A 10844-nucleotide genomic window follows, 5' to 3' on the forward strand; every position below is an offset into this window, starting at 1 on the left:
TATGTAATATGAAATACAAAATGTAATTAACCTGAGATCGTATTATAACATGTGTAACACGATCATCTGTGCGAACAGATAATACAAAGTCACCAGGTTTACTCTGGGATTCACGAACCAGAAAAGATCCATTTTTACCTCGCTCCAGCATTAAACGTTCTGCTTCTTTAGCTGATAAATGGCCATGGAACCACCTTTACCCATATTTTACTATTAACACATACCATGCTATATGCGTGCATTTGAAGTAACAATAACAAGAAAGTGTTCCAATGCATAACAAATTTTATTGTAATGCTTATTATGAAAATATTAAGTACATATTCTGTTTTAATTAAATAAATACCTTTCAGTTGTTGGATCTGCACAATTTAATGGATACTTTAGTTCAATAATTTCCCCATTTTTTTCACGCAATTGTCCTCCATTTTCCATATAAAATTGCACAAGTTCTGATAAGGTTGCAAACTTTTCACCACCATAAAGATCATAGAAGTCCCCTGTATTTTGTATTTTAATATGAGTCACTTCACCATTCCGTCTGAGAATAATATAAAGATATTAGATGTTGTATAATTATAATATAAACAAATCCAACACAACAATATAAACAGATGATCTGTGCAATATATTATGTACCTACCTAACAGATAATGTAAAATCACCAGGATTAGATGAACTTGGACGTGCCAAAAATGAACTATCATAACCTCGTTCCATTAATAAACGTTCTGCTTCTAAACCCGATATATTCGGATGAAACCATCTGCAACAAACATTTATGTGAAACATTCTAAGACTTTTGTTTTGACGTTTATCTTACAAATAGTTTATAAATAGTCATAGTAATAAAATACATATTTCATTAATGAATTAAAATACTTTAAACAAGAGAAAATATCAAAAATAAAATCAATATCACTAATAATATAATTACAACACTAACAATTTAATAGTATAAATATTCTCTACAAATTAAATACAATCTCATTTAATTAAATCTTTGTAATATATTTAATTTATATTTAATAATAATGTTATTAGATATTGTATATAAATAATTTAAACTTTCGTTTTATAATGTCAGACTATATAATACTAATAAATAACTAAAAATGCCTGTAACAGATGTACATTTAAAGCGAAATTACTATTTTATCCGTTTTTGGACATAAAAGATTTAACAGTATTAATTGATTTAAGTGCGCATACCCTACCTCTGAGTGTTTGACTAATCCACAACTAACACTGATAAATAAGTAGGCCTGTTCAGCGATCGTCCGTGAATTATGATAATTACATATTTTTTATGCAAGTATAAAAACGTGCCTCACCTGCGGGATGCCATGTCGTGATTCCAACTATGACCAACTGGTTATTAATAATTCATAACGCTTCATCGATGCTCACACTTATAATTCGCAATTGTAATTACTTTCAACTTAATGCTAACTATACATCCTCACAATCTTTGACATATTCACTTTGTGCACAAAAACAAAAAAAACTGAAAGCACTAAAAGATTCTGGCTTCGATCTTCAGTTTTTAGAGTGGACACTTATGGAGTAAACCAATCGACTAGTCTTAATGCCGGTTTCATAAAGTTGGTTATATTCTAAATAAGTAATTTCGTTCTTACTTATAATAAATATCTGTAAACTAGCTATTAAAACTTTGTTACTATAATTGCACGTTAAAAACTGAATCAATTGATAATTCCCTATAACGTAACAAATTTTTAAACTGATTTTTGATATTGTTACGTCCTGTGAAGAAAAAAAATGTAACTAGATGAGGGCCAACCACGGAGCATGAACACAAAGATCAGAAACTATTTTGGCCATGTGGCCCGTATGTCCGCGTCTGACGAGGTCTCTCTCTTGGCTTACACACCACGAATTTCGCGACGATTGTTCTCTTTCGTACGAAGCGAGCAAATATAGTAAAACTTTTACCCTCTGCTGTTTTCTTTAGGCACACGCCTAGAGGCTTAATTGGTAGGATACCAATTGCTGATAACGTACCGACTACACATGGAAGGTAAAGCCGCAGCGTCATCGATGAGAAAGACGGCAACGATGTGGTGAACTGTGTTTTTGATGTGAAAAACGCGACACGTGAGTTTATGCCTAATCGCGTGATCACATGTAGTTACCCAAAAGCGTACATGGTTGATCTTGCATAATGAAAAAACAAGTGAAGGATGATTAGTAAACAAGAGAATAACGTTTGAGCTTTACGTGCTTCCGGGGATTTACGCGCGTAGCGGCGCGCGCATGCACTATGTCGATCACTTTAATATGCAAATCACAATTTAACATTATACTAAGATTCTTATCTTATGTTACAATAGATACGAACTATAGTTAAATATAAAGTAAACTTATGATTATGGTTACATTTAGAATGTGTACTATGAATATAAATACGGGTGTATTAGGTGGTAGTGTATTAGTAGGTGGATTCACATAAGAATCGCAAAGTGTGAACCTCATAGCTGGTTCGCATGAGTCACAGAGCGTGACGTCACAATATGAAAATAATAGCAATATTTTTAAGTTTAAATACCAATATAACATAAGATTACCATTAATTATTTTACAAATATTTTATAAATATTATATAAATTTATAAAAATAAACTTCTTTACTACTATTATACGTATAAATTAAAAACATTGACAACATACATGTAGTTCACGTTACCTTTAATATTTCGTATGTTCAGTTTTTATCTAAGAATTACTACTTTTTTTTACATCATGTTAATAAATAATGTGTTATTTGATAAATAATTGTATTTTATGACAAGAATATGCACTTTTTATAGATGTATATAAAACTTATCTTATTTTAAACAATTGTAAACTATTCGAAAATAAAAATAAATTATTTCTTAATAAAAATTATATAAAAATAAACAATTTTTTATATAAAAATATATCTTTTGTTCATTATTAAAAGTTAAAAACTAATCTTATAATGTTACTGCAAAACATTTTGCTATTTTGAGACTGTAAAATACATCGTATGTCACTTCACTTACCTGTTTGGTTTTCTTACTTATGACAGATTGCGCTGTAATCAGTATTTATGTGATTAGCACAGTTGATTGGTGATAATACCGGGTATGAGAGATCTCTGTGATTTTTATATTTCGTAAAGTATATATTGAAGTTTCGTATAGTGGTTGATTAAAAATTACCAAATATTTATTTAACAAGGCTAGATAAATATTTTCCATGTGAAGATGGGTCAACACGTTTCGAGAACTGATTTTGAGTGGGTTTATACGGAAGAACCACATGCATCTCGACGTAAAATAATTTTAGGTATGACTTTAAAATGTGGTATATGTATCAAATTTTATACCTTTTTCAATTTTGCTTTGACATTATAATTTTTATTACTAGTCATTAACAAGATAGCATAAGTAAAATCAATGATATTAATTAATGTCAATGTTTAAAGATTTAAATGATATAAAAGTTTTATACAAATATACTTGAAGTATTTATGTTAAAAACTTTACACAATATATTTCATATTTTTGTTTATGAACTGCATTATAAAATGACACTTTCTTTTCAGAGAAATATCCACAAATAAAGAAATTATTTGGGTATGATCCAAATTTTAAATGGGTGGTAACAGGAATGGTTTTAACTCAGTTTATTTCCATGTTTTTTGTGAAAGATTTAAGTTACCCAGTGTTGTTTCTTTTAGCATATTGTTTTGGAGGTGTAATTAATCATTCTCTTATGTTAGGTATGTACAAAATATGTTTGAATAATTTTAAGTGTAAAATAATTCTTATAAAATTATGATAACATTGTATGAATGTCATGTTATTTTAAAGATAATGATTCATTAAGACTTATCTAGTAGATATATCACATTTTATATTGCTGATACAGTTTAATCATTGAGTTTTATCATTTTTACTTATTAACAGTTTGCATTTATGTAATTTTATTGTTCATATTATGTATTAAATTTAATTAAATATATTGGTGTTACACTTTTAGCAATACATGAAATAGCACATAATCTTGCTTTTGGGCATTCTAGACCCAGAGCTAATAGATTATTTGGATATTTTGCTAATTTACCTATAGGTATACCAGTATCAGTTAGCTTTAAAAAATATCACCTTATACATCACCGTGTAAGTACTAATAAAGAATAAAAAATGTATTAAAATAATATTTATAATTAATACAATGGATCAATATATTTTCACAAATAAATTACAGTATCAAGGTGATGAAAAATTAGATACAGATTTACCAACACTATTAGAAGCAAAATTATTTTGCACAACATTTGGAAAGCTTTGTTGGTTAGGTTTACAGCCTTTTTTTTATGCATTTAGACCTCTTGTTGTTTATCCAACTGCACCTACATTAATGGAGTATATAAATTTGATAATACAACTTACTTTTGATGGGTTGGTATGGTATTTCTTAGGTAAGTCTTTAGCAATAATAATAACATTATAATAATTACATATAACATATTAATATGTTATTATATGTAATTACTTTATAGGTGGGAAAGTCTTAGTTTATTTGCTTATTGGATCAGCAATGGCAATGGGTTTGCATCCTGTAGCTGGTCATTTTATATCAGAGCATTATATGTACAAAAAAGGTTTTGAAACATATAGTTATTATGGTCCATTAAATTGGATTACATTTAATGTTGGCTATCATAATGAACACCATGATTTTCCTGCTGTTCCTGGTTCAAGACTACCAGAGGCAAGTATAATCCATTTCAGAATATTAAATTATATTGTACTATTTTCATTTTCCTGTAGGTAAAAAGAATAGCCTCAGAATTTTATGACAACTTACCACAACACAACTCTTGGGTGTCTGTCTTGTATGATTTTGTGATGGACCCTGATATTGGTCCATATGCAAGAATAAAGCGAAAACATAGGGGATTAGATTCATAAATTATAAAAAATTTCGAATTTTTTTATGATAGGTTCCTTAATTATGAATTTTGTTTATGCATTGTAAATTATATGCATGTTTAACATAAAAAATACTATTATTAAATTATTGTATTCTATTCAGTATTTAAAAAAGAAACGCACATTTGTTCTATGCTACTGATAATATAATGTGCAAAGAATATTAAGTTAACATTTTATAGCTTTTTTGCGTTGTACTAAAACATAATTTTAGTAGGAATGTATTTTTAATCAGAATATTCATTAAATTATGTAATATTGGATATATTGGAATAATATTTAAGATGTAAGTGGAAGATGCTAAACTATGATATAATTTTCTATTCCCTAGTGTCTGTAAATAACGACTGTAATAAAATGTAATAAAGAAAACTGAATGTCTAGATGTAATGAGTGATTACAGAGATTGCTATGATATTTTTTTAAGTGAATGCACAAAAATGAAATTTCATAATTTTGTATTCTAGTCATAATGGAATGAACTCTGTATTATGAACAATAATGTTTTAAGTACATGGAAATGTGGTAAAAATGTACAAATGGAAAGATCCTATGTATACATTAACTGAAATATTGTCAAGTTTTGTTGAAAGATTATGTTGCAATAAATATTGAAATGATTATGCAAGTGCTACTTGTTTTGAATCCTCTACAATTATGTATTACTAATTTGATTAATTTTCGAGTGTCTGAAAACATTCCGATAAAACGAAAATTTGAAATTAAATACCGTTTTCTGTGTACCAACTTTATATACCTTAAGATTCCTGCTCTATACTAATGGCAGTTCATATTCATTTTTCTAATATTGTAAACTTCGTCTGCAATTAGACAACTAACATTTCTTATATCTTGATTATGCATGGTTGTTGTTGAGCTTTTAAATTGGCTGCTTAGGTATGCGTAACTCAATTTTTTAGAGTTTTATAGTAATAATGAAAAATAAGAAGATAGTATCGATATAATTTTGTAACTAATTTTTATTATAAAAATCTGTCAATGAAAATTGTCCACATCTTTTGCCGAGTTTCTGGAAACACCATAGCTTAATGAGAACTGATGAAATTACATTTTGCACGGACTTTATCTTGTTGAAATCATAAAGCATAGATTTGTTAACTAAATTGAAGCTATTTTAGTGTATCTACCTTAACTGGTGGTGGTATGGAAAGGACGGTTACAGTTAAGTGTCGTTTCTGTAAAAAAAAATAGTTTCTATTGTGTATAGTTCATAAATATCGACATTCGTAATGTCGATGACAAAAGGGAAGTAGTAAGAACAAGATAACATTCGGCTTCTTATTGTAAGATGGTTTCTTATAACGGAGAAACCTATGAGTTTGTGTATACGCTTCATGCAAGGTGTCTGCAATGGTGTATCGGTTTAATAATGGGAAAAGTAATGTTTACATGAATAATATAATCGTGCACACATGTATATTTGTAACACAGTGAATAGAATGGGAAAGCAAAACGGATCTTGTTGGTGGTTTATGAAAGCCATAAAATGGATACCAGTTATATTCATCTTGTTGATTGTCTCGTGGTCGTATTATGCTTATGTGGTGCAGTTATGTTTTTGTAAGTATTTTTATAGATTGTTCATTCGAATCACATGTTATAGTTACGTTTAATAATGAGAACTTTTTGTAAACAAAAATGATATTTAAATTAATATTTCAAAAGTTTTGTAACCTAATTATATGGGCTAATAGTGTTTTTTTAACTTTTTAGATACAGTAGATAATTATGTTCAAAAAGGTGTGTACAATTATTAGTACAATATTTTAAATCAAAAATAGTTTTATTAATAATTTACTTACCTTAATTTTTTTTTTTGTTAACAGCTTTTTATTTGTTTTTTTATCATGTCTTGTTTCTACTATTTTTATGGTCCTACTGGCAAACTGTATTTACAGACTTAATAGAAATACCAGACAAGGTAAAATTTAATTTACATAATAATTATTATAATGCACAGGTAGTATATAAAGTAATATGATATTTTGTATAGTTTAGAATACCAAATGTAGAAATGGAAAAATTTCAACAAGCTGAAACAGAAGAAGCACAGAGACAAATCTTAGAGAGATTTGCACAACATCTTCCACTTACAAATCGCACTATAAATGGAGGTATTTGTGAGAAATGTCAGTTAATCAAGCCAGATCGAACACACCATTGTGGTATGTGTAGTACATGTGTTTTAAAAATGGATCACCATTGTCCATGGGTGAATAATTGTGTAGGTTTTCACAATTATAAATTCTTCATATTGTTCCTGGGATATGCCCTTCTTTATTGTATATTTATCACTGCTACATCTTTACAATTCTTTATACGTTGTTGGAAAGTAAGTATGATTTTTTGGATAATAAATTAGCACAAAGTTGATATGTACTTCAACTATAAATAATTTTGTGCAATATTTTTTATTCTTAGAATAATATGATTATTTCCTTTATAGAGAGAATTGGATGGGCATGGAATGGGCAAATTTCATCTACTATTCTTATTCTTTGTCGCCTTAATGTTTGCAATTACTTTAAATTCCCTTTTCTTTTATCACTGCTACCTTGTTTTACATAATAGGTCTACTTTAGGTAATTAAAAGCATGATAGATAAGAAGTATTTAATATTTTATAGAGTATTAGTAATGATTTGCACTACATTTTATTAAATATTTGTAGAGGCATTTACACCACCTATGTTCCGCACAGGAAAGGATAAAGATGGTTTTAGTCTTGGAAAGTACAATAATTTCCAAGAAGTATTTGGTGATAATCCTAAACTATGGTTCCTTCCTGTTTTTACTAGGTAGGTTCAGAAATTTACAAGTTTTATTTTTTTACCCATTAATGATAAGATAATAATAATCTTAAGAGAAAACTGAGAACCATTTGCACAATATATGAACATAAAGAATTTAACATAACCAGTATGATTATATAGTAATTACAATTTATATGTATAGATTATGTAAGAGAGCATGTGTATGCTGATATACAAATATGTATATACATCATGTAAAATTGTAAATTGATAAATGTTAAAGTCATGCATTGCAGGAAATTAAATTTCTCCTTTAACTAACTGTAATCATATTTAGAGAATAGTATCTATTTAGAAATATTATGAAGATATTTCTACCTATAGCACTATCTGTTGTATCCTATGCTTTTTTATGTATGTATTTTAAATTAAGTAAACATACCAGTTATCATTCCAGAGATAAAATAAAAAAGTGAAGAAAATGGTAAAAATATATATGAATAATAAATTACATAAACTGCCTTAAAAATCAAAGTTATATACATGAATTTGCCATCGAATTTAGCATCAAGTATCAAAAAATATTTTTTTATAATTTTAATATCTATTTGCAATTTGTATTAAGCTTTCGCGCTATTTATGTCTTCAATATTTCAATCAATATTTATGGCTTTCATAAATAAGTATATAAATGCAATTGATAAAGTAATTGTACTATCGTTAAAACGCGATGGATGCGTTGAATGTGTTCTAGTCTTGGAAACGGTGTCACCTATCCGGTACGTGCGCAACATCAAGGCACACCCAATACTTACGACTCCATGGGCAGTACTCGAAACAGGTCAGCATTATAGAACCTATAGTGCCAATATAATGATAGCTACATATAAATCTTACTATGGAACTCCATGATATTGTTGATTAAAAGGCAGTTAATATTAAAATAAGTAACGTATTGTTACATTTAAAAAGTATTTAAATATCTTTCAAAATAAAAAGAAGAGAATCGTTTTCTTCATATTTTTTTTTCTTTATATTCATGCATTTATTTTACAGAGGATCACATTTTTTCATTTAAGAAATTATCATTTATCATTTATTTTATACAGAGTTCCAGAGTAACAAAGTTACATATATATTGCTTCATGAATGCATGCAACTATTTATTTTATTTGTGCTTTATTTAATTTTACCATAAAGATCAATTTATAAAGTTGACTGGACTATTACTAATACTAAATATAACAAAACACATGAAGTTATAACTTTGATGCTGTAGCTGTGTACCTAATTGCTTTTGTGAATTGTTCATTGATGATGTGATTGTGTTTTGTAAGTTGTTGTATAATTTCAAATGTATTCTTAAATAATTATGAATTCTAGTCAATGCAATATTAATTTCTTATAATACATTAAAGAATATAATTCCTATGGTATTTGCAAATATTATTATTTTTGTTCTAGATCTTACTTTTAAAGATATTGATTATATATTGTGTTAAAGTTGATAATATTTATATCACTTTTTACAATAAGATTAAATTTGTATCTTGTATTTAATCTACAGATAATCATTAATTGAGATGGACTTTAAAATAGGTATTAGTTTTATTTTAAATTCATGTTTAAAAATGCATGTTTTTTTTTTATAAATGCATCATATTGTGCATTGATAAAATTACATTTATCAATATAATTTTTTTATTATTGTAAAAGGTATTGTGCATCTGGTTCTTGCAGATTGATATTTATTTATTAGAAGTGGCGTAACTAGAAAAATAAAAAATTCTAAATCAGCAGTATTTTATAATCTATATGTACCTATCAGAGACAAGTAGTTACGCTACCTCTGAATATGAATGAGATTACATCGAGTAGAAGGTAGGGTGTGGGTTACAGTTTTGGCGATGGGGTAAACTTTCCTGAACGGCTGTGCAATGAAGACACACATACTCTGTTGGGTCATACAACCCAACAGTGGGGTGATGAGACCGAGCTTGACTCTCCACCTCCCTATGGGTCACAATCAGGTATTGTGTAGTCTGTGAATCCCTATGTTGAAGCAGTGCATTAGTCTATATGCATTGTCCAAATATGATACTTCTGGTACAAAACTCATGTTAGCCACAAGTGTTCATTGTGTTACATGGAAAAGAAAAAAAACATGTTACTCAATCATCTGAATTAGTTTACATGTTAATATCAATTCATAGTTTTAATCACTCTTCTTTCTTTTGCAAGTAAGATACCATCATTGCCTCATTGAAGGAAAGGTAGAGCATTGATTTTAGCATATTTTAAATGTTACACATAGGGATTAATTCATGAAATTAGTTATATTTAATGTAAACTCTTTATTTTTAAATGATAATTGGCTCATAAAATTACAAAACACTTAAGAAATAAAATCTTCCATCTTTTTTTTTTATCAGTATAAAAATATCAATTAATAAAGAGTTTACCATGAACTTTTACTTTATGTAAGCTTAATATATATTGTGTAACTGTATATAAATTTTCTAAAGAAAATTTAATTGATAGTTTAATGTAATAATCGAAGTATGACTAAATGCTTAAAAATAAAAGAGTATGTAGTAATCAGTGCACATTTTTTATAATGATTAGTACAAATATACAATTTGTACAATAATTAAAATGATTAGACAATTATGCCTAAAGAAATACACAAAGATTATATGAATTGTACATTAATTTTACATTATTATATTCCTTGTTTATGCATTTATTGATATATAATATACATATAAAATACCCCTTATTAAATATATATGTATATATATAAAATTTCATTGTCTATTACTAAAAAAAGCTGTAACAAAAAGAGAAAAATAAATTGGTAAAGTTAAACCATTTAATGTATTTATACTACATGAAAAACTTTTTATACAATTAATTCTTAACATATCTTCAATTTTTGTTCCATTGAAGTTGATTATTATGCATGAGTGTAGTATTATTTTTGCAGGTGTGCATGTCCCATTACATAAATAAATTAATAACTTAGTTTCAATACAAAATAATATATAGAATTACATGCAAAGTGTTAATATAATTAAAATGTTTTTA

At 27.4% G+C, this 10844-nt stretch overlaps 3 protein-coding genes across 4 annotated transcripts in view; 2 read left to right on the forward strand and 1 right to left on the reverse strand.

Annotated features, from left to right (window-relative positions):
- Window positions 1-1510, reverse strand: part of LOC108576420 (tyrosine-protein phosphatase corkscrew) — a 3484-nt gene extending 1974 nt beyond the window's left edge. The window contains exons 1-4 of the mRNA XM_017939412.1: window positions 1335-1510; window positions 644-766; window positions 347-541; window positions 32-194 (exon numbers count right to left, since the gene is read on the reverse strand). Coding sequence (XP_017794901.1) covers window positions 32-194; window positions 347-541; window positions 644-766; window positions 1335-1348 — 495 coding nt within the window. The 5' untranslated portion in view covers window positions 1349-1510. The remainder of the gene's footprint in view (window positions 1-31; window positions 195-346; window positions 542-643; window positions 767-1334) is intronic.
- A 1598-nt stretch (window positions 1511-3108) lies between these two features.
- LOC108576426 (sphingolipid delta(4)-desaturase DES1) lies at window positions 3109-4963 on the forward strand. The gene is made up of 6 exons (XM_017939421.1): window positions 3109-3332; window positions 3592-3768; window positions 4029-4168; window positions 4257-4470; window positions 4552-4763; window positions 4823-4963. The coding sequence occupies exons 1-6, from the start codon at window positions 3251-3253 to the stop codon at window positions 4961-4963; spliced, it is 966 nt and encodes a 321-aa protein (XP_017794910.1). The 5' UTR covers window positions 3109-3250.
- Window positions 4964-5861: 898 nt separating this feature from the next.
- The window catches only part of LOC108576425 (palmitoyltransferase ZDHHC15-like), a 6115-nt gene continuing 1132 nt past the window's right edge, over window positions 5862-10844 (forward strand). Inside the window, exons 1-7 of one of the 2 annotated variants that reach the window (XM_017939420.1) lie at window positions 5862-6565; window positions 6719-6745; window positions 6832-6926; window positions 6999-7337; window positions 7452-7587; window positions 7676-7802; window positions 9657-9787. In XM_017939420.1, coding sequence (XP_017794909.1) covers window positions 6418-6565; window positions 6719-6745; window positions 6832-6926; window positions 6999-7337; window positions 7452-7587; window positions 7676-7802; window positions 9657-9787 — 1003 coding nt within the window. In that variant the 5' untranslated portion in view covers window positions 5862-6417. Of the gene's footprint in view, window positions 6566-6718; window positions 6746-6831; window positions 6927-6998; window positions 7338-7451; window positions 7588-7675; window positions 7803-8511; window positions 8599-9656; window positions 9788-10844 lie in introns of both variants that reach the window. The other variant, XM_017939419.1, reaches the window with a different exon arrangement.

Source organism: Habropoda laboriosa, unplaced genomic scaffold (genome assembly GCF_001263275.1).
Source record: "Habropoda laboriosa isolate 0110345459 unplaced genomic scaffold, ASM126327v1 scaffold291, whole genome shotgun sequence".
In the NCBI taxonomy this organism is placed as follows: Eukaryota; Metazoa; Arthropoda; class Insecta; order Hymenoptera; family Apidae; genus Habropoda; species Habropoda laboriosa.

Coding starts and splice junctions, on each gene's coding strand:
- LOC108576426 (XM_017939421.1), top strand. CDS start 3,251: ATGGGTCAACACGTTTCGAGAACTGATTTTGAGTGGGTTTATACGGAA. Junction 3,769..4,028: donor TAATCATTCTCTTATGTTAG/GTATGTACAAAA, acceptor TTACACTTTTAG/CAATACATGAAATAGCACAT. Junction 4,471..4,551: donor GTTGGTATGGTATTTCTTAG/GTAAGTCTTTAG, acceptor ATTACTTTATAG/GTGGGAAAGTCTTAGTTTAT.